The sequence below is a fragment of the Dipodomys ordii genome, unplaced genomic scaffold (assembly GCF_000151885.1).
Source record: "Dipodomys ordii isolate 6190 unplaced genomic scaffold, Dord_2.0 Scaffold9, whole genome shotgun sequence".
NCBI lineage: Eukaryota > Metazoa > Chordata > Mammalia > Rodentia > Heteromyidae > Dipodomys > Dipodomys ordii.
In genome coordinates, this window is record NW_012267225.1 from 6,400,363 (window position 1) to 6,423,615 (window position 23,253).

Consider the following 23,253-nt stretch of genomic DNA (forward strand, 5'->3'; position numbering starts at 1 on the left):
AGTCCGTGGTGTGTATGGAGTGGCTGGGGCAGTGGCTGGAAAGCCACCTGACCAGTTTGCAGTGCCAAGGTAGCTCTGACGCTGAGGTACAACCTTCATCCATTGTCACCCTGCACAGGTACCCCTATTTGCTGCATTTCCTGTCTTTCCTCTGCTTCGGGGTATTTCTTCTGGTGACCCGAGCAGGCCGTGGCTTTCATTTTTTAAGTGCTAAGCAGGAAACAAAATGGATTAGACAGCATTGCAACTAGCACCGGAAGGGCTACTTCACTGGCTCTGTTCCAAGGATGGCTGGGGAAAGCCCAAAAGGTGAAAGCAGTGAATCAGTTGCTTCTACAGGGGCTGGAGTAGCTGTCTCCTCTGGTTAGCTGAACAGTGTGTGTGTTCGTTCTTGCATGCGTGTGTGCACGTGTGTGTGACATGGAGGGAGCGTATTTCTGATTTGCTTTTTAAGGGAAAGAAGAGCCACTTATCCTGTAAGCAAGAGATAAAAGATTAGGTCAGGCAAAATTTTTCCCAATCCTCTTGGAGTGCCAGTCCTTACTCCCTTTTACTCTGCTCTCAAATATGTTGAAATACAGTAGACAGGTGAGGGCTGTCTGCCCATTGGCATTCTACTTTCCTTGATGAGCCTGGACCTTCAGCAGAGGCTTTGTGGATCTTCTAGGCTTTGGGGTTTCATTCTTTTTCAGACAGTGTTTTATCACCTTTCTTCAAAGCCATGTGTGTCTTTCATTCTGTTGTGTTGCAGGTTCAGTGCTTTGTAGAAAGAAATCAAAAGGGTAAAGTGTGAAAGCAACTTCACAGCCAGCCTTTGGAGAAATAGTTTATTCTGGTATTTTCCTCATGAATTGCAAGGATACTTCCCAGCATGCCAGGGTGTATATGGAGGCGATGGTAGTAGTATTGTGGACATTTGTTCTAGAATACAGTTTCACAAGACACTTCCAGAAGTGATTGGGTATCAAAAGTGATCTATGAACAGCTAATGGCTGCAATTGTAAAGTTCACCACAGTGGTGAGATCGGATATATTAAGCCACACTGGCTTAGTATTTGCCTAGTTATTGTACAAATCCTTTCTTTCACAGTGGCTAATACGCATTTAGTCTAAGAAAAGCTTAATGACTGAGAGAAGGTGATGCATGTTCCACAATTTTTGTGGCTTTGCGGCCTCGCACTCAGGTACTAGTCATGCATGTCATTAGGCAGATGGACACCGTGAGCTCTGAAGTCTCAGGGCCAGTCAGCCTGTGGAGGGCTGCTCCCTTCAGGACAGGGGATCCTACTACTTGATTGAAACTTGAATTTTTTTTTCTTTGAAGAATGATGGATGGTTTGATCAAAATGTTAGAACTCTTTTTTAGACAGATTTCAAAAGAATTCAAGGGCAGAATCAGTATTCTTGGTACATCGGAACTTAGCATTAGAAAAAGCTGTTGCATTGTTAATGAAGGTTATTTTTTGTCTCCTACCCACCCATAGTGGCTTAACATTTAGGGGAGATGTAAACATGGTCTTGACCTTCCTTCTCCTCTGCATGTGAATCTTTGGCTTTGACGTCTGAATTCTTATTTCAATGATAAGTACTATCCTCATGTATTTTGAATTTTAGTAAGTTCTTCTTTTGCTTTGTTTTTCTGATGTTTCCTTTGGTCTTAGTGATTTGGCTTTCATAAAAAAAATACTCTAGTTTAAAGTCCTTGTGACTGACATGCTTGATTAAGGGGGAAAAATCTCATTAATAGAAGATGACAATCAGTAATGGTATTGGCCAGCTCTCTCCAGCCCAGACTGTTACACCATCCATTGTCAATTCAGTTGATGAGAGTGCATGCAGATCAGGCAGCTCTCTGTACCAGCAGACGTGAGTGAGATCGCCAGATTTAATTCTGGACCCTTGAGCTGCAACTGAGCCAGAAGGGGCCAGAGCTGAGCATGTATTGAGAAAATAAGTTTCATGTAGCAAGAGCGTTGTGACTATCTCATTGAGGATGTATAAGGGCAGGGGAAGATGTCAAGGTGAATGATGCATGTTTTTTTCTTTTCCAACTGCAAAGGCAGAGAAAACATAGTTTTATAACTGTTTCCTAAGATAGACTTCATTAAATGATGCACTTCATCCATTGAGACCATTCTGAAGGGTTTTTTTTCCTTCTCTTGCAGGCGACATCACACAAAAAGGATATGAAAAGAAGAGGTCAAAATTAATTGGAGCCTACCTTCCCCAGCCTCCACGTACGTACAGGTTGATGGGTGCATGAGCATCTGGGTTTAACTGAGACAGAATGGAAATTCCTTAGTCCGGAATGTGCATGAAGAGCACACATTTGGCTGGCACGCCCACCATATCTGATTCCTTTGTGCGATGATGACACATACGTTTTGTAAGTCTAGAAGGCACATGTGGTTTTCTTAGAAACATGCTTAATTAATTTAATAGGTCTGTTGGTTACTTTGAAATGCTATACTGGCAAAATGTGAGTATTTGTGATTTAAAAGTGATCTTTGGATTAATGGATTAATTATCGTGGTTGATGATGATCTACAAAAGGGTGTTGGGGATGTCATGGGGTGGGGGGGAGATGCCTAGAAAATGACACAAAAGTGTGGAAGCAGGTTGTGTTTGGAGGTGGCTCTTGTATGCATGGCACCAATCGCTGAAAAGTGCCAAGAGTGTCTCTAGGTGCTTAGGCGTGAAGCCTCTCCTGCACTTGACCCAGGCTCTGTCCATGTCAAGGAGAAGAGACGGTTCTGGGCACAAGTCCCAGCGCCCCCTCCCCTGACAGTTTACTTGGAGGGCTGGACTGTGAATGTGGCATTGCCATTGTGCTTGTAGTTTCGTTGGGGAACTTGGGTTGTGTGTGTACGGTTCCTGTCTGGATGTTAAGGAGGTTGGTGCACAGTGGCCCGTGTGTGTAGGCTTCTTGGCTGATGCTGCCCTTCCCGTGGTTAGCGCTGTGTGTGAGGGGCAGGGAAGCAGTGTCACTGGAGCAGAGGGGCCAAGGTGGCCGGACCCTGGCCAGAAGGCACTGGGTGAGGGTCGTCCACCTGGCCTTCCCCCCACTGGACTCTGGTCTCAGGTAGAAGCCCTTGCTGTTCCCCCGGGGTCCACGTCCAGTGGTTAGCCCGGGCCCAGCTGCGGGCCGGCTCACCGTTGTCTTTACGGAACAAAAGTGAAACAGAAGCAGTTCCCGTCCCGGAGGCCGGTGTCGGAGGAGGCCGGTGCTGGAGCCACAGGCCGGCCCTGCGCTCCCTCTGGCGCTCGGTGGCTGTTCTGCATGGGGTCGGCAGCTCTGCTCAGCGCTGTAACAAATTTAAAAAAAACTAAAGTCTGAATTAATTAGTTTTTTTTCAACTTGTTACAGCAGCGAATGGAGCTGCCGTGGTTCGGTGTAGACTGCAGCACAGTGAAGTGGCGACGAGGAGAGCCTTCCGTCCTGCCCACATCGGGGTGTGCGACATCCGAGAAGCCGCGGCCCGGGAGCGGGAGCGGGCCGCCAGCGCCGCGGGGAACCGGCCTCTGTTTTACTTTCGTTTCGGTGAGCTGCGTGGCCCAGACCCCGGCCAGGGCCAGCACCCGGGACCAGCACCCAGGGCCAGCAACCAAGGCCAGGCATGTCCCAGAGACCCAGGCTGAGAGTCAACACCCAGGGCCAGCACCCAAAGCTGGGCATGGCCTGGAGACCCCGGCCAGAGTCCAGCACCAAGGGCCAGTACCCAGGGCCTAGCGTAGCCCAGAGACCCTGGCCAGAGGCCAGCACCCAGGGTCAGCACAAGGGCCTGGTGTGGCCCAGAGACCCTGGCCAGGGGCCATCACCTAGGGCTGGGCATAGCCCAGAAACTCGGGGTTCCATCACCAAGGGCCGGGCCAGAGCCCAGCCAGAGCCTGTCACCAGGCACAGGGCATGGTCCAGGCCTAGCCAGGGACCGACACCCAGGGCCTCATGTCATGCTCCTAAGGCAGAGCTAGCATGGACCGGCATTGGCCTATCCAGAGCCGGGCCCTGGCAGTGTCGATGTTCTCGCTCACAGGAAGTGCTACAGGACATTTGAGGAAAGAAAGGCTGCATGACAGATCATGAAATCCTTCTTAAAATGGTTGGCCTTCTGATTGTCTTAAGACCAGAAACCTAGGCAAAACGTGATTCAATCTTTATTTTGATAAGTAGAAGATTAGTGTCACCAAAGATCAAGTTTAGAAACCTTTGAACTGGAAACATCAAACCAGCTAACCATAGGGTATATTCTTGGTGGGGGGGAGGAAATGGGGAGATCCCACTGAAAGATGGAATTACTTCCTATGGAGCATTGAATGGAAGAAGCCCACAAGGTGGAAGATGACTTGAAAGTACCCTTGAACAGGATAAGGAAATAAGCATTTGTAGATTGGGTTTTGGGGTTCGTGTTCAGGGTTCTTTTTCAAATCAAATGCACTGTTTTAAAATCACGGACAAATAACAAGACTGGGGGTATGGCTGTCTGCATGTGTAAGACCCTAGGTGTGATTATGTAGAGGAGACGGGATGGAGAGCGGGAGGGGGTGGGAGCTGAACTTGGGTCTTGCAAGTGGGGTCTGTAGCTCACTCATGCAGCTGGTGGTCTGTGGCTACCATCCAGGAATCTCAGAAGTGGACACCCCAGCTGTCTCTCAGCTTTGGCTGTCACTTATCCCCCAGTGACCATTCTGATGGTTACCACAACATTTTAAGGAACAGATAGAGGGTTGAAGAATCAGTGATAGAGTCGCATGATACCTGTGAGGTCTGTTTTGTTTTGAATTTTGGATTGAAATATGTAACAATAGAACTTCCTCAGGAGTGTGGGTTTGCTGAGCTCTGTTCCACACCACAGGCCAGCTTAGCCTGGCCATGATTCTAGGCCAGTCCCATCACTTAGGATAGTGAGTCGGTCCCAGCCGCTTTGCAGTGTTTATCACTCACTCACTGGCTCAGAAGCTGTTGTTGGGCGGAGAATCCACAACCATCTAGCACTTTGTTCTGTGGGAAGGAGTAAATAAAACAGTCATTTTTAAAGCAGAAGATTCTTTCCTGTTTCTATCTGTGGATTAATTCTAGGATCTGTTTGAAAGACACTTTTTTTTTTTTAGAATAGTGTACTATACAGTTTCCTATAAGGAGATTGTGTTTGGAGCATCTTTTATTTTATTTTCAGTATTGTAAGTTGAACTTCAGGCCTTGCTCTTGCTAGGCAATCACTGGAAGCCAGGTCTCCAGACCTTTTGGCTTTAGCTTTTTCTTCAGATAGGATTTCATTTCTGCCCAGGGCAAGCCTCAGATTTCCTACCTGTGGTCTCTTGACATAGCTGGGATGCCCTGCCCCACTTTGTTGTTGAAATCGGGTTTTACTAACATTTCACTCAGGCTGGCCTCAAACCTTGATCTTCATCTCCTGAGTAGATAGGATTATAGACAGCAGCAACCACATCTGGCTTATATTACTTTGGTTTACCGAAGAAAATATCGAGATTTCTCCAGAAAGTATTCTAGAAATATTTGTAAGATGTTGCTTAAGACATATGACTAAAGTTTGAATGAAATTAGAATGATTAGCCCCCAAACTGGAAATTCAGTCTCTTCCTGGAATGCCGTGCATGCCGTGTAGGAGGGAGGAGAAAGGCTCTTGGAGAGCTGTGGTGAGGTGCATGCTGGGAAGGGAGGTTGTCTTTGCTGAGTGTGTGTTCAATGCCCTACCCAGCTCAGTCCAGATGAGAACTAATGGGGGTGGTGGGGGTAAATCAGAGAATTTAGGCGACAATTATTTTCCAAGAGTAAGTACTCGCGGGAACTTACTCATGTAGCATTTGTCCTCTTGTAGTTTTTTTGTTTTTCTTTTTATTGTTTTGTTTTGTCTTTTAGACCACATAGTATCTCTTTTGACAATTTTTTTTCCCTTAAAATTTCCAAACCCGGTTAAACTTGTAAAAATAGAATCCACTCTCTAGCACTCATCTGGGATGTCGTGATACGACTATCAGCTTGTGTAATACATCTCTTCTGCTTTTAGGGCATGCAACATGGTGATGGAAAGTAGTGAAATTTCAGTGTTACTATGAATAGTAGAACTTCCCTTGCCCAAATATAGTCCTGCTTTCCTTTGGATGCTGGCTAGGTGTCACTTACTGCGTGTCTGGCCAGGAAATGCTTCTCAGCACAGGACTGATACTCCACACTCAGCCTGCTTTTGCTTCAGTAGCAGGCAGATCCCTGTTCAGTTATAAGGACCAAGGATTCACAGTGATTCAGGCCTTTCAGAGATTTGATTAACTTAGCTTGTATGAATCAGTTAGCATGTCTGTCTTCTTTCCTTTCTGCACCCTACGATGTCTGGACACAATGTCTGTGGTTCGAGAGAATACATGAATTCCCATTTCCTCTCCCTGGAGACTATAGATGGCTCCGTGTACAATAGAGGTAGACACACTGCCCTGTCTGTTCTTCCCCCTGCCACCCTGCTGGCTGTCCTCAGCTCCCTAGGCGTTTGTGCTGTTTCTTACATTAGGACTCCTGAGCATGCTGTGCCTTTTGTCTGTGCCAGGTTTGGTTCAATGCTCAGCTTAAATGCCACTTCTTCAGGATTTCTTTTCTGGTCCCTGAGTTAGCACAGCCCTAGGTGCTGGTCTTCAGGAAGTCCCACCTCTGCACCACTTCCTATGGCTGTAGGTGGAAGTGCGCCCTCCCCCCCCCCCCCCCCCCCCCCCCGCCCCCAGCAAGAGCGATAGACGGCCTGAAGTTCTCTTGTCCTTGGTGCACAGGAAGCTGTGCCTGCCCACAGGTGAGTGCAGCTGGAGGCAGATTGAGGCAGCAGTTGGCTTTTCCTGACCCTTGAGTTCCCCCTCCCATCCCTGCATCCACTGAGCCCCATCCGGCAAGCAGCTCAGTGTTTCCTTGTGCCAAGACAGCAGGAGAACTGGGCCAGATGAAGCCACTGTCAAAGTGCTCAGTGCTCAGGTTCATGGGCTGCCTCCAGCCTCTGGCTTCAGGCCTGTCTTACCTGTGATGGCCTTTCTGTATTTCTAATCTGGATGAACTCTTAAGTGGCAGTTGGTAACATACAAATGTGCTTGTCAATGAGGGAAGTGTCAAAAATAACATAATTTGGGACCTTAGCAGACTCAGCTAATTCCAATGAGGTGAATTCTGTGTATTTTTGGAATTCAGTGTGTAAAGCCCCCATGTTTGGTGCTCTGACTGAGACGTAGGCAGTTGTTACATGAATTCTGTCACCATGGCCTCTTCAGTGGCCAGTGTGGAGACAGCTTTATCTGAAAACCACATGCAGATTTCCCTCCCAGATTGTGAAAAGCAAGTTGCCTAGACTTGTCAAGAGTTTAGCATTGGTGAATTCTGTGTTTTGGGCACATACAAAATGAAAACATTTACAGTTGAGGATGTGACCCTGAGCCAAGTGCTGTTTGTTGATTTGCCTAGACAGCAAAGCTGGCTGACCAGCTTGCTTGAGTCAGTTGTGGCTCTGCTCTCATTCTTCAAGTTGACGTCACTGGGATTCCTGCAGCAGGGGCACACGGCACCACAATTTTCATTCTACCCAACAGTTCCACATCCTCCATATGGAAGCCACACCAGCTGGCATGCATGACCTCTTCCTAGCCTGGGCCAAGGGACACATAGGTGTGTGTGCCAGGTGAGTCTCCTCAGCTGAGAAGCTGTGCTGTTCCCTGTGCCCGTGGTACAGGAGGCTGAGGTACAAGGTTAAATCTTAAGACGAGGAGGGAAGTAGCAAAGTTGAATCTGAGAGGAGGAGAGAATGAGTATGAGGTTAGTTTTTGCCTGTTAGTCACATGGCATGAGTTCCTTCAGCTTGAACCGAGGGAGGCTGTGAACCTCTGACCACAGAGCACAGCCCAGCTGTGTACCAGGTAACACAGCTGTGCTCTTCTCTGCCATGCCACTGAACGTTCTTCCCCCACGGTGTTGATTTGATCAGATGACTTTTCTGTTCGTGTGTGTGTCTGTGTGTGTGTGTGTGTGATTTAGTGAACTGGGTTCTTTGTCAGAGATACCAGTGGTGAAGAGGGAACATAGCAAAGCTCACTGTTTGTGTGGTTGGTTGAGTATGTCCACCAAAAGGAAGGCCATGCTCTCACCTCATTCTCTTGAGGGCTGAGGTTATAGGCCTGTACCTCCATACCTGCCTCAAACCTTGCTACCATAGCCACACACAAGCCAACACTCAGCTGATGGAATTAGATGTAAATGTCAAATTATCTCAAATTCTGGATCTGCATTTTCATAGTTGATGAGTTCCTAATCAAATTAAAATTTATCATAGGAAAATCACTATTAAGCACTTTTACAGCCACATTTATGTCTGTAAAAATAGAGACAGACAGACAGACAGAAATAACAATGCTGGTAATGTAACTACCAGCATTGGGAGGGAATTCCAGGCTTGTGTTTGTGAGGTTCTCATCCAAGTCGATGCAAAATGAACGTCATATGTTTCTTATCTGTATATACAAGCACTGTTTACTCTCTGGCAAAGTCTTTGATTGAATTCATTGTAGAAATAAGTGCTGCTGTGTAAACCACAGGGTATATAATTAGGTGCTGGAAGAGAATAGGACTCTATTCAGACACTTTTTTAAAAAATAGTTTTGAGCTATGGAAAATCCCAGGAGCCTCACAAAGAGTATCAGGCAAGTTTTGCATGCATGCCAGCCTGTAGTAACTTCCACAGGGCCCTGAGCATGCTCCATGGCTCAGTGGCTCATCCTCAGTGCCAGCAAGAAGCCAGGAGAAATGGATCCCAGTGCACACCCAGGGAACTGTCACTCACCTAGTCGATGTCCTTGTTTACCACCAAACCAGGGAATCTGTGGCTTAAGGGCAAATTCACTTGCCTGAGTTATGCAGTTAGTGGAAATAATACCACAGTTGGGATCAAGGTCACCTCCTCTTCAGTCCATCCATATGTTAAGTCTCCTTCCACATATCCCATGTGAGTTCCTTTAGAATCTTTGTTCAGCTAAGGTCTGTCTGTAATCCAAGCTATGTGGGAGTGGGAAGTGAGGAAAATCATGATCTGAGGATAGCCCCAGCAAAAGTGCAATGCCTCCTCTGAAAGTTAAACTATAGCAAAAAGGGTTTGGAGGAATGGCTTAAGTGGTAGAGCACTTGCCAGCTCAAGACACTTGAGTTCAGCCTGTAGTGCCGTCCCCGTCCCCTTCAAAAAAATATTGGAAACCAGTATTTTTCAGTTTATTTCTCTGATGATCCAGATTTGCTGTATGAACTGCTCGGTCTTCATCTGACCTCTCATGCATTCTGTTAGAGAGAATGGCTGGCTGGCTCCTGTGTGTCTTATTCCTACAGCAAACTTGAAGACTGTTGTGCTGTTTGGTGTATGTTTTACCATAGTATGGATGAAATACTCAAATGCATTTACTTACTAACGTGAAGTGATGGATTGTTTAGGTGTCAGAAGTATTATTAGGAATTTTCTTTGGGGAATCCTTTTTAATCATATGCTAGAAAATAATTGGCAAAAGTCCTGACATAAAGGGCTTCTCTGCTTTCTCTCCTTTTGGTCTTAAAGACGTTTGCACACCTGGCAGATAGAAATGAGAACAGTAGAGGGGCAGGGCTGAAGCTTGGGACTGGACACTGTGTTGGTTGGTCTCAGAAGACACAGCTGGAAAGGAGGGTGGCTGAGGCTGGAGGTGGCATCTGCTCAGAGGGGTTGGCAGCTGTCTTCTGTCATCAGCACGGTAAAGAGAAGTGAAATTGCGGAGTCCTGCCTGGCCTGAGTGGGGAAGGCCTCTGTGGGCGGGGAGAGGAGCTCGGGTCTGTGGGCAGGAGCCCAGGTGGGACCAGGCCTGGCTTCACTACCCTTGGGAGGACACCTGGAGTGAAGGGGAGGCACAGGCGATCTGAGGCTTCAGAGCGTAATGCGTTTGTTTGTTGGCCATGTGCAGGAACCTGGAAGAGCCAGGTGTGTGGGCACTCCGGGAGGGGCTAAGCTCTCTTGGCTCATCTCTTTTGGTGCCCATTCCCAGTTGAGGGGCAAAATAATCTTACTGATTGACATCGTTGTTATTTAAATTGAGGTGGCCAAGCCCCTGTAGGATCCTTAGGAAAATTACTCATTGATTCCAGAGTATTTCCAGAGTCCATTTGTGGGCCAGGGGGCTGTACTGGCCCTGTGGAGAGCAAGACAGACATCAACTCTTATTGGATCTTACGTGATCTGTCTCTCTAGTAAGGATCTGATTGAATCTACCTCTGTGTTAGCTGGGACTCCAGCAGCTTGAGAGGCTCCACGTTTCATTCCTGAGCAGCAACCTCAAATTGTAGTGGTTTCCACCTTGTTTATAAAATATATAAAAACGATGTTGAATAAACATATGGTTTCCATGTTGTTTATAAAAATATAAAAAATGCTGTCCAATAAGCAAAAACATTTATAAAAGGGATCCCTAAGATACGACCCTATTTGTTCATATTGCAAGCACTATTATTGGGCTTTTGAAGGCTCCTGGAATACAGTCCTGAGTGGGGCTCAGTTCTGGGGCTTTCCCTCTGGAGATCAAGGGCTGGGCTCATCCAGAGCACATCAAGTTCTGGACAGGTGTGTAGGAATTTCTGGAAGTGACCTCTGTCCCAAGTAAAAAGGCAGTTTGAGTAAGAAGAATGTTTAAATGCAACTGAAGAATAGCACAGACTGCCTGAATTCAAATCCTGCCCTGCCTTCACTCCCTCATCAAATGGCAGCGACAATAGCCCCTTGCCCATAGTTGTTGTTAGAAAATTGAATGTTATGATAATGAAGTACTTACACCAGTACTACAGGCAGTTGTCATTCCTGTCCAGAGATGGGCAGGGGAGTGCTGGAAAGTTAGGGAATATTCCCAGGCAGCAGGATTGGATCCCATGGCTGCGACTCCATGGAAGGACCTCTCCCTTGTGCTGTGTGCTCTCTGTGTTTTTTAGAACACAGACCATGTGGCTAATGGCCTATAAAATATCAGAGAGAGGGTGTCTGTTTTTTGGCCTTGTTGTATTTTTGCCTGAGTGGCAGTAACTGTTACGGGGACAGTCACCCTGTTTTCCTTGGAACACTTTCCTTCTCTGTAACTACTTTGGCCACAGTTTCTATGTGAGGCTCTTGATCTGACTTTAGATCTCCCGAGAGCAGAAACTGGACTAAAACATAACCACCTTCTTTGACAAGAGGAGCAAAACGTGGGAAAGAAAGGCTGGTTTCAGTTGTGTTGGGGTACTTTGAAAGGACTAGCAGTAGGTACGCCAACTGCCATGATAATGAAAAGGAAGAGAAGTGTTAATTTCTGAATTATGAAAGGGTACAATATGGAAAGGTGCCTATCACCTGCTTCCCCCTCCCTGCCCCCTGTGGACTTCTCCATCTGCCCAGAATCCCGGCCCTGGTGATAGTGGAGCCCCTGTGGTGCGAAGGGGAAGTGCTTGTGTTGTCTGAACGTGGTCCTCTGGCATGGGCCTGGCCGTCCACATCCGTGAGTGTGAGAGTGATAACTGTATATACTGCTTTACACTCCAGATGCTTTGATTTTGTAAATGGGAGATCTAGTATGGATAAAGTATATTCTTGAAAGATGGTTGATAGGGAATAACTGGAAGAGATCTAGTTTTAAATGAGAAGCACAGCTGGTCTGCCTTAGGTAACCTAATGTGGGACTGCAGTCATGCTGTCAGAGCTGTACAGAAGTCACCAGGGAAAGAGGAATAATCAATCCAGAGGAGTATTCAGTACTGAAAACCAGGGATTCACATTTCTATTGTTAATTTTTAAATGTCTGGTTTCTTTTCAATGACTACTAGTTCTTTTCTGAAGAAGCAGCCGTTGATTGCTAATACTTAGTAGAAATAATTTCTTTTATTTCTGAACCACAGTGATTAGATCCTTCCCGTAGCACTTGATTTGTATCTAGACTGCTCTTTGCCCCACTTCATTGTCTCAGTGAAATAGATGCTGTGATTTTCTTGGCAAATCTAGGTAATCTGTTTGACCAGTATTGCTGAATAATTTTTATTTGGCTAAGATAATACTTTTAGTAATTCATAAAACTGTACCTGACTATATACTTGGTTAAACTACTTTGCATGGAGTGAAGTGATTTCCAGGGAGAGAGTGATTTGGATTGAATAAACCAGAAGGGTTAGTTGCATACAGGTGACTTCCTAGTTACCTGAATTAGGTTGCCAAAATAGCCTAAAAGATTTATATTAAATATGACATTAAATATTAAATTTCTCAGGAGTGTATCACCTCTCCGTTCACCTTGATTCTACATCTTGGGCTCTGTCGTTCATCCGTGATGTTGATGTTGTGATAGGAGGGAGCACGTGCCGGTGTTTCTGGAAGCCTCCTCCGCTGGTGGGAGGGGCCTTCCACACCCCAGCTGAGGTGCTTCTAGTGCTTTACCCACTCAGCCACATCTCCAACCTCCTGTGTTTTCTTTTAAATCCAGGGGTGGACCAAGCCTTGCCTCAGGAACGCCGGGCACCTGCCACCCCTTCCTCCGCCTCTCGCTACCACCGCCGGCGGTCCTCAGGGTCTCGCGATGAGCGCTACCGGTCAGGTAAGCAAAATGTGGGCTCCCCTCCCTTCCTCTCCTTATTCCTCCTCCTCTCTCCCCTCTTCTTGACATAGGTAAGGACTTTTTTTTGTTATTGGAACTCAAACTTAGTATATATATAGATAGACTACTTGTGATACTAGCCTCAATTCAGACATGTACGTATTGCTTTATATTTTTCAAAGTGCTTCTCACAGGCAGGATTATGATAAGCAGGTTGAAATAGGTACATGCAGTAGAAGAGAACAGTGAGGCAAAGAAAGATCGACTCACCCAGCCTGTACCAGAGGTTAGGCATAGGCCCAGAGTCTTTTGAATAGTGTTCAATAGAGGCTCATGTGCCAAGCCACCCACTCTGTACTCTGTGATCGCTCTATCTGGCTTCCTGGCTCTTCTAGAAGGTCAGGGAGAAGAACAGCTCTGGGGCATCATGATCGTGGATGGGCTCTGAAGGAGAAGCCCATCCCTGCCTTACAAGTGATCCTCCACCTCTCAGGGAGCCTTCAGTGCCCAGGAAAGTGGGTGAGAAGGAAAGGAAGGAAGGAAGCGTTTGGTCCCCCACTTGCACCTCTGGTTTCCATAGCTGTATTAATGCCCAGCGCATATGGATAGCCCAGCTGACCCATGCAGGTGTCAGAGGCCCCATTCAAATAAATAGGAGAGTGAGGCAATGTATGGGTTTTAAATGCTTCCAGTGCCGTGCTCCTATTTTATCTGTGTATGTGCACAGACATGTCTAGAAAGTAGCCAAGTGTTTTTTCCTTTGTGTTTAGAGGGGAAGAAATGAAGTTGAGGGAGGTTATGTGATTTCTAACAGAGATAAGATAAGGCTCATAAAAGTTAGGGCCAATGATTTGCTCATTCATGTATGTCCAACACCTCAAAGGCCTGGCTTCTATTTTTTGAAAGAAGAAAACAAACATAACTCATTTGTGGAAGGGCAAGAAATGAGGCGGGACAGTCTAGATGATTAGGTGTCAGGTGTACCAGGCTTGGGGGTGTAGACACAGGTCTGGAGATCGCAGGTGTCCTGTGAGTGAGTGGAGGATGGAGGCTTGCTTCAGTACCATGGAGAGCACAGACCAGATGCAGAGGAAGCTGACAGACTCCAAATGCCTCGGACTGATAAATATTTAAGAAGTGGACGTCATTACCAGTGAGACTGAAATGTTTAGAAGATGAGAACTGATGCAAAGTCAGAAGTGTTCTGAGACCCGAAACGTCCTGAGTGCCAGCATGACGCCACCATTGGAAAATTCCACACCTGACCTCGTGTGATGGGCCCAGCAAAGCACAGGTGCACTCAGAATACTGCATACAGCTCCTTTCAGGTTATGTTTATGAAGTGGATCTGAAACATAAATGAATTGCTTATTTAGACTTGAGTTATATTCCCAAGATATCTCATTGTATAACTATTCTGAATTCTGATGAATTGAGAATGTGAAACTTGACCTCTAGTCCCATGCATTGTACATAAGGGATACCCAACTTGTAATAGCAATTGGACCTGAAGACTGAGTTCAAGTGTGTAAGAAAGGGAATCAAGAGTAAGGTCATGAGACCAGGTGTGGTGGCTTCTGCCTATAATCCCAGCTACTCTGGAGGCAGAGATCTGCAGGATCCCAGGTTGGAGGCCAGCCTGAAAAAAGTTAGTATGACATCCATCTCCACAAATAAGCCAGGTGATGTAGTATGTAAACCTGCTTCCTCAGGAAGTGTAGTCAGGCGTATTGTGGTTCAAGAATGGCCTGGGCAAAGTGGAAAGCCCTCTGAAAAATGACTAAAAAAGCACAAATGTCTGAGTGCGTGGCTCAAGTATCAAGTCATTTGACTAGCAAGTACAAGAGCCTGAGTTTAAACCCTAGTAACTGCTCAATAACAGGGGTGGGCACGAAGATAATCTAAGTGCTGCACATCTCGTTGCCACTATTTCTACACCAGATTGAATGCTTTTAGAGAATCAAGGTTCTGGTAGGAAGGTCGAAGATGGCATTTGTCTCAGATCTTCACTTGCTGTATGTGAAAACTTACATGGGCGTTCCTCACAGTCCCATGTCAGGTAGAGTGAAGACTCAGTTATTCCAGGCGTACTATTTTAGTTTTGAAACCTTTCTATGACCAACACCAAGCCTATGAAGAAAGCCAAGGTGGCATGGTGATTATCTGGGAGGAGAGTCCTTTGGTTGATGTGATTCCATTTTTCTACTCTTCCAAGTTAAAAGAGTCCAGTTATAAATTGACTTAGTTTACTTACAAATGTATATTGCCAGCTCCAGGACAACCACTCAAAACAGATTTTTTAAATGAAGTGTAATTGATAGGCTAAGTTCTTGTAAAATGATCATATAAAATTGAGATCATATAAAATGCTCAATTACAGCTAGGTAAGAACTGGCTGCTGGTGCCTTATGCCTGTCATCCTAGGCTGAGACGGGGAGACTGAGGTTAGAGGCCAGCCTGGACACACATGCACCGCCCCTTCTCCATTGACACATGGCTGCTGCGTGCACTGAAAGTATAAAGCCATGAAAGTGAAAACTGGTCAACTGAACTTCATTAAACAGAAACCAGTGCTCTGAGAAAGACAGCAAATGAGAACAGAAGACAAATACTAGGTCGGATTGCAGACCTTTGCAAAACGTGGTTCTGACAGCACACTGATATCCCAAATAGAAAAAGATCTCTTAAGAATTCCAGGTAAGGGCTGGGGGCTTGACTCAAGCAGTAAAGAGCTTAGTCGATGCAAGATCTGGGTTCAATCCCTTGTACTGCAAAGCAACAAAACAAAACAGTCCTCCTCTAAGAAAATGGCTAAATTATAAAAAAAAAAAAGTTCTGAACAGATACCCCTCCTTAGAAGATAAAGAAATGGCAAATAAGTACAGGAAAAGATGCTTGGCATCATAGATCATCAGGGAGATGTGAGTTAATATGACAAGATACTCTTAGAAGGATTAACATCCAAAACAGTAACAAGACAGAATGCTAGGAAGATACGGAACATCAGAGACTCTTCCTCAGTGGGGTGAGAATGCAGAGTTCTCTAGTGCTCAAAAGACACATTGGCAGCTTCTTATAAAGCTAAACAAGCACTTACCTCATGAACTATTAGTCCTGCTCTGAGGTTCTACCAAGAGGAGAAAACCCATAGGTGTTCCAAGCAGCCTGCTTAATTGCTAAAATTGGAAGCAAACAAGATGTCCTTTAATGGGTGAATGAGTAAATTGTCCCACATCCAGATAGTGGAATAATGATGGTAAGAAGAAATGAGCCATCAAGCCGTGAAAAGATAGGGAGGAAACTTTAAATGCATACTAAGTGAAAGAAGCGAATGTGAAAAGTCTGCATATAGTATGACCCACCTCTGTGACATTCTAGAAAAGGCAAAACTGTGTAGACCTTGAGAAGATCAGTATTTGGTGCATTTGGGGACAAAGCCAGGAAGCATTATGAGAGACCATGGAAGATTTGAGGGACAGTGAAATTTTCTTTATGGTACTGCACTGGTGAGCACATGCCTTTATGTACTTACCTGAACCGCTGAAAGTGCCCCAACATCGAACCCCAATGCATAGTATCAGCCTTATTTAATTCTGTGTGAATGTGGTCTTATTAATTGTAATAAATGTGTCATGCTAATGAAAGAGGTAAATCATAGAGAAACGTAAGGTGAAGGGGTGGATGTCATCCTTCCAGGTCTAGCTTATGTTTATAATATGTATCATCTTATTAAGATCTAACAAGTGCGGTGTCTTTACATGACCACTCACCAGGGTCTGCTCTCAGTGCCTGAATGTATGAACTCAACTTCAGGACAGGTCTTCTCATTCTTAATTCACACCTAAGGATCCTGAATCTCAATAGGCTAAGTAACTTGCTACACAGAAGAGGACTGGGAGTTTGAGCCCCTGAAATCTGTCTCTAGAACTTCTGCTCTTCACCTCTCTAAAATGCTGTTTTGCCAATGCACTCTTTTCTTTGAGGTTGGGCACCTGTTCCCCTGCCCGTACATGTGTTAAGATCTGTGTCTTGTTACAAACTCTGAGGATAGCAGGAGCTGTCAGAAATGGACTGTGATTTCATACTTCAGAAGAGAGAAACAAAGGGGGAAACCATTCATTTTTTTCCTCACAATTTGAAACCATAGGTATATGCAGTAGTCTAAAATACTAACAATAGCTACCTCCTCAAATGTAGAGGGGGGGGGTTTGTATTATGCTCCTCCTTAAGAGGCCATAGATGTTCAAATTTTTTTTATAACTTCATCCTCCAAAACATCTCATTGCTCGTGATATTTCAAGGTACTAGTTTCTTCCTGATTGAAGCAAGGTGTAGTCATTTTAAAATGCTAAAAGGAAAGCCAGGCATGGTGATGCATGCCTGTACCCCCATCACTTAGGAGGCTTGGGCAGACCAAGCTGGGTTATATAGCAAGGCCCGGTCTCAAAATGAACAAAAAAAGTCCACAAGGAAAATGACTTTTCTATTTAGTACTCTAAAACCTAATTGAGGCTTTTGACATGGGTGGGCCAAATTTGGGAGTCTTGGGAAGAGAAAGAACCTCAACTTAGTGATTGGTTAGGGGTGGGAGACTGACCTCTGAGAAAGGGCCAAGGCTTTAGGTGACTGGGATGGTTTTGTTTAGGCCCACACTTCCCAGTATTCATGCATACCACTGTCCTTGAGTGACCAACGTACAATGGACAGTGGTGGCTGGTGTGTGCACTGTGTCTCATGCAGTTCTCCCAGCTACTCTGGTTGCGATCCCACTTTCTGGACAATGAACGGGAAGCCTAGTGGCTTAAAGTTTTTATACTGTGTTAACATAGCCAGGATTCTGACATCAAAACCATTAATCCACTAAGTATCACTGCCCACAAACACCAAAAGGTGTCCAATGATGTTTCGGCTAAGATGGGACTTGACAAGTTCAGGTGAACAAAAATGATTTGTCTGGGACATCGAGTGATATTATTAATATATTCTCAAAGCAAAACTAGAATAGAGCAAAACATGTGTGACCTAGAAGTGTTGAAATTAGAAAAGAAGAGAGCAATTAGATAGTTATTCAGGTGTCAGAGGGCAAACTTGTGAGAAGGCACAAATCCCAGGCTTATCCAACCTTGGGTGGTGATGTTCTGTGGAGAACGTGCTGCCCTCTAGGGGCAGGGATGTCTCACCCCAGGTGCCCCCATGGAACCCAGAGGTGGGGGAGTTGTAAATGTAGATTGCCCGTGGGGCTATAGGTAGAGAAGCCTAGAATCGTCCTGGGGACCACAGGAGTGAGAGGTGGAGCCACTGCTGGTGAAAGGCCTCTGCTGTTCTCCACAAACAGCTGAGCAAACTGACAGCTCACATCCAATTGCTACCAGAGAACCTAACAGAGGGTGAATTTGAGATGAAGAGGCACTAAACAGATAGTAGCCATCTGGTGACACACAGCCCATCCTTCTTGTCTGTCTTCTCGTCTGCTGCTGCAGTTCCTGGTTTATCCACTTTGGGCCTTACTAATAGCCCAAGAGCATTCATCTGTGGAGAAAGGATTTAAGATCAACTTCATACAGCACTGAATGAGTACATCAGTATTGGTAGTGAACACTCTTGAGAACGTCTTATATTTATAGCATTATACAAGTTGTGTGAAGAGACATTTATTTCTTGGGGAGAATCTCAACCAGTACCGAAAATGAGAGTAAGTTACTTAGCATGTCATACAGCACTGAAGAGAAAGGATCTATTGTCTCTCTTGGCAAGAGTTTATTAGAAGCTTAATACTATGGCACAAGCATTTTAGGTAGCCATTCCTCGTTTGTCTTCATGCTCTGCAGAATCTCTTCTTGAAGTAATCACTGTGGGGGCTGGTTTGTAAATCTACTCACTCTCCACCCCGGCTAATACATGGACTTTTGGTGCTTGACTTCCCACAGCTCCACCTAGAGCATCCTCAAGGAAGAAATGTGTGAAGTTTTTCTTTTCATCTTCGTTTCCTAAAGTCTGGGAGTCTTTATTGCTTTTCTACCCAAGCGTCTAAAGCCTGAAATCTGTACCTTTTTACCACACCCTTGCTGAGCCTACTGGAGTCCCTTCTTTTCTAATTCAACACTTCTCAGTCAGATCTTCACTGCTTTGAGATCTTGAACAAATTGTTTTTGTTTACATGAAGTTGTAAGCTCACGTCTCTAGGTATTTCCTAGGCTGAAGCATCACTGTACACGTTTTGCCCAGATTGTTTCTTCTCGTTATGCGTTTTACCTTTTTAGCCATTACTGTTGGATGTACTATGATTCTTGATGTGACCCATGTGGCTCATTTGATCGCCAGAGTCCTGTTACTGTCCTGTGGACATCATGGTCTTTCATTAAAAAGAGATGGTGACATTTGCATGTGTGTCAGCGCCCCCCCCCATTATACTGCTCAGTACCTCCATACAAACTGGAGGTTTCTATTTCTCATTATCTCCCTGTCAGAGCCTCTCCTCTAGTTCCCAATTCATGGGGCTAGATAAAAACTGTATCGAGAATATTTGTAATTAAGATTTTGTAGGACACTTAATCAAGTGCGTTAATGGGTTTCTGATGCATCACAGCTGCTCAGTTTCACAGACTCTTTTATGGAAATAAAGGGAAGATTTGTTTTGCAGCAACCTCTTTACCATGTACCGTATTTTCTTTAAAGTTTTAATCTCATGAGCTCTTATGGGATTGATGAGAGTTTTGAGCTAAACATTGTTTCTTTATATTTTTGGCTACCTTTCCTTTTCCTGGACTTCCATGTTTATCCATTAGTGCCTCTCTGTGCCTCTCTGCACTTAGACTGGCCAGGAGCTTCTCTTAGCTGGAGACCTTCTGGTGTCGGTACTTACAAGAAGTAGACATTGCCTTGTTCCCCTCTGTCCTGTGGTCAGATCTGATCCTTCTCCTCCCCACCCCATACAATATTTGACTTTCTTCTTGTCATAGGACATGCTACCTTCCGAGCTCATTGTCTCAAATACTTGATCAGCAGCGGTGTTGTTGTTTCCTTCCTACTTGGAAGTTAGATGCACATCTAACTTGGCTGAGGAGAACGGAAGAGAGGGAAAGGTGGAGGAGATGGGAGAGCCACTCTGTGACATGGGATGGCTCTCTTCTCCCTTGCTGATTGTTGTATTCCAAACCATCTTTACCCAGAGACTGGTCATCTCATATAACCACTGTTTAAAGATATGGAAGTCCTAACATTCCTGTTTGGCTTGAGTATTTAAGGTTAGACTGGGATTACTTAACATTGCCTCAGCTTCACCCAAGGAGGTATAAATACTGACTCTGGCATTCTTACTCATCATTTCTAGGTCTAGAGAAGTTAATCTTTGCCTTTTGTTGTTGTTGTTTTTAGTTGAACTAGTGTGCTGTCTTAAGGATCAGAACCTAGAGAAGAATTGAGAGATGGGATATTCTGTTGTTATTTTCAAGTCTGATTCTGATATAGACTCTTCAGAGGGCTATTGATACCTATTTCCAAACATTGATTTGCCATCGTTTTATGTTTATATTGCTTTAAAGTCATTTAAGTTGAGTTACTTCATTAGCTAATGTCTTACATAATCTCGCTATGCGGTCAGTGATCTGACATCATCATAATGACCGCAATCATCTTTGATTCTCATGATTCTCCCACAGGGCAGGTTCGCTGTGTTTCTTTTCATTCTGACGAGCAGCCCCTAGCACCTCCCTTGTCTCTTCATGGCTTCAAATAGTCCTTGACTGTTTCCTCTCAGTTTCAGAATAGTAGACAGACATGGAGCTAACAATTCTTAAAATACCTTTTACTTTTATGTGAAAATACACAGTGGTTTAAAAGGCTTTCTTTGTATTGAAATGATGAATTTTTGTGGAAAAACTAGGATTTTTATCTGACTGAAGACTGGACCAGAAGTTAGATATACTCTAAATACAATGTGGAGGATTTCAAGTTTCTAGAACATGGATCAACTGAATAACCTCCAGTGTTTCATTTGATCAGAATATCCATTCAGTGTCATGCCAGCCCCTTTCCGGGTCCCCTTAGCTGTCCCAAGGTCCGTTTCACTCCCACTTGAGATACTACAATCTCACAGGGATGGAGTGTTCTCAAGTGTTCCAGTTATAAAACTCTTGTATTTCACAAAAACAGTTTGGCTTTCTTCTCCCTTAGCTTGGAGGTAGACCACATAAACCCTTAGCTCTGTAAATGTTTACTTCTGAGGGATCTTTTAAAAAGAATTTATGAGTAAAAAAGCACTGTGATTTATTTTACATATATATATATATATATATATATATATATATATCAAATACATAAATTCACAAGCTTCTTGACAAGAGCAGCACCTAAATCAAATTTTCTCAGCAGAGAAAAATGTGAATATTTCTTTTACGTTGTAGTACTTTTGAATTGCTTCAGTCACGTCTTACCTTTGTACAAGGAGGTAGAGAAGTCATTGACTCTATAGTGAAGTATCCAATGTTTCCTCCCAAGTTACTTCTTAATTGCAATGAGAAAGCAGCATCTTTTTTCTGGAAGAGTTTGATAGACACACTTTTCCCAAGAGATCAAACTTACCATGACTCACAGAGGACAGAGACATGTATAATCTGAACTTTAATTACACGGAAGCAACAGAATCCCCAGATTGAAGGATGAGCTACCAAGTGACTGGCCTGTATTTATTAACATTTCCTAACCGTTTCTAGAAGATAAACCTAAGATGCTTCCAGATTCAAGAAAAGCAAAGATAATCTGAGAAGTAAATGCAATCCATTGCCCTGGGTCTGACCTTAGATTAGAAAGATAAAATAATGATAATAGATGTTCCTAGCATAATGGTCGCTGTTGGAGTGCATTCTTTGTACTGGGCACTAGTAGACCATTGTTAAATTTCCAAATTTTGAAGATAATTTGTTATATAAGAAAATAACCTTGTTTCCAGGAAACATATTGAAATGTTTTAGTATGCTCTCTACAATTTATTTTCATCTGGTTCAGAAAAGAAGAAATGGAGAGAGGAGGGAAGCAGGAGAGAGAAAGCAGCACCAGGGTAAATGTGACTCACTGATAGACCTGCATCGGTGTCAAGTTCAGATTTTCTGTCCTCCTACAGATTTTCTGAACATTTGAAATTTTATCCAAAAAATTTTAAAAGAAGGGTATACAGAGCTGAAAGTGTTTGGTTTATGGAAAATTAATGTATTTTCTCATTGACTTGATTAGCCCTTCAGTTAGAGGACATGAATCCATGTCAGTGAACTATTGGATTTTGATCCAAGAACTTCAGAAAGAGAGCAGAAAACCGGCTATTTGTCTTAAATTGCTCCAAGTCTAGTTGAGGAGAAAAAGCACACGAACGCTAAACGAGATAAAACAATGTCGTAAGTTAATTGTCCATGGCGTTTAATATTGCCTTCAAGTGGGTCTCCAACTGTTTCCTGTAAAGGGCCAGATGGTAGATATTTGAAGCTTTCTGGTAATTGTAGTCTCTCACAAGTGCTTGGCTCTGAAGCAGCCGTGGGCTCCGCCCGGGCCCCGTGTTGGCTGAACCCTGTTCTGAAATGGAAACTGAGTCCTTGTTACAGGACTGGAGTGACATTCATGGCGAGTTCATAAAGGTGTTGCTTGTATGAAAGGGTGAGGGCGTGGGGTGGCCAGGACCCTGGGGTGAGTACACCTGTGGAGTTGAGATACGCACAGCGCTGCCCATCAGCACTGGCGAGTTCATGCAATGGGCATGATGATCAGAGCAGCTCTACTGAGCTGTTCAGAGTCCCACGGAGACCGTTGTACTCTGACTTCTCACTGAGCCTCTAACAAGGTTTTCTTCACATATTCCAGAAGGATCTCACACAACAAATTGGACCGTGTCCTTCCCCTGCATGAACCCCTCCTTACTTACAATGGTATCCAAGCCATTCTTGCCCATAACACTTTCTTCCCTCTTCCTCTGGCCTCTAGTCTTCCCGCATCTGGCCCACCCCATTCTCTTACACTACAGGGCTTTGGGATTTACTTTTCCCTGGGCCCTGGACATTATCGTACTGGCAGCCAGTGGCCATTCATTTGTTCCTTCACATTTCACATTAAAAGGATTCTTCCCCCTGATCACAATTCAGCACATCTCCGTCTCATCTTTTCATTCTCCATCATTGGATGGTCTGTTGTCTGTCTCTTCTCTGTTCATACATGTCCTGCATGGAACACAATGTGTCTGACTTATCATTACTGTAGCCCCAGCCCTAAGCATGCTTCCTTCCCACGTACACGTTTCTACTAGGCTGTAGCTCAGTAGTGGAGTGCTTCCCTAGGATGCCCAAGTACCTGGGCTCCATCCCCAACACAGTTAAGACAAAGAAGTTGGTAATCAATAAATAGGTGTGGAACTGATATAATGAGTTGACGGTGATCCAATCTAGGTCATTACTGAGCCATCACCAAAGGTAAACTTGACCATTGCTAGTGAGCTGTGATGCATACTCATTGACCTGTGATAATAAGGCTTAAATGTATGACCTCCTAAGAGATGCTCAAAGATCTATATCTATTTGCCCTATAGAAAGAGAAGTCACAGAGCCACTTACAGCCAGGATTTGATTGTGCAGATTCTGTGATTAATAAAATTAATAATTAAGTCTATGCATGAAT

General features: G+C 44.5%; 1 protein-coding gene across 1 annotated transcript in view; it reads left to right on the forward strand.

The window, feature by feature from the left end:
- The first annotated feature begins 1,993 nt into the window (after positions 1–1,993).
- The window catches only part of Dip2c (DIP2 disco-interacting protein 2 homolog C (Drosophila)), a 121,183-nt gene continuing 99,923 nt past the window's right edge, over positions 1,994–23,253 (forward strand). The window contains exons 1-4 of the mRNA XM_013009225.1: positions 1,994–2,021; positions 2,166–2,237; positions 3,368–3,541; positions 12,490–12,600. Coding sequence (XP_012864679.1) covers positions 1,994–2,021; positions 2,166–2,237; positions 3,368–3,541; positions 12,490–12,600 — 385 coding nt within the window. The remainder of the gene's footprint in view (positions 2,022–2,165; positions 2,238–3,367; positions 3,542–12,489; positions 12,601–23,253) is intronic.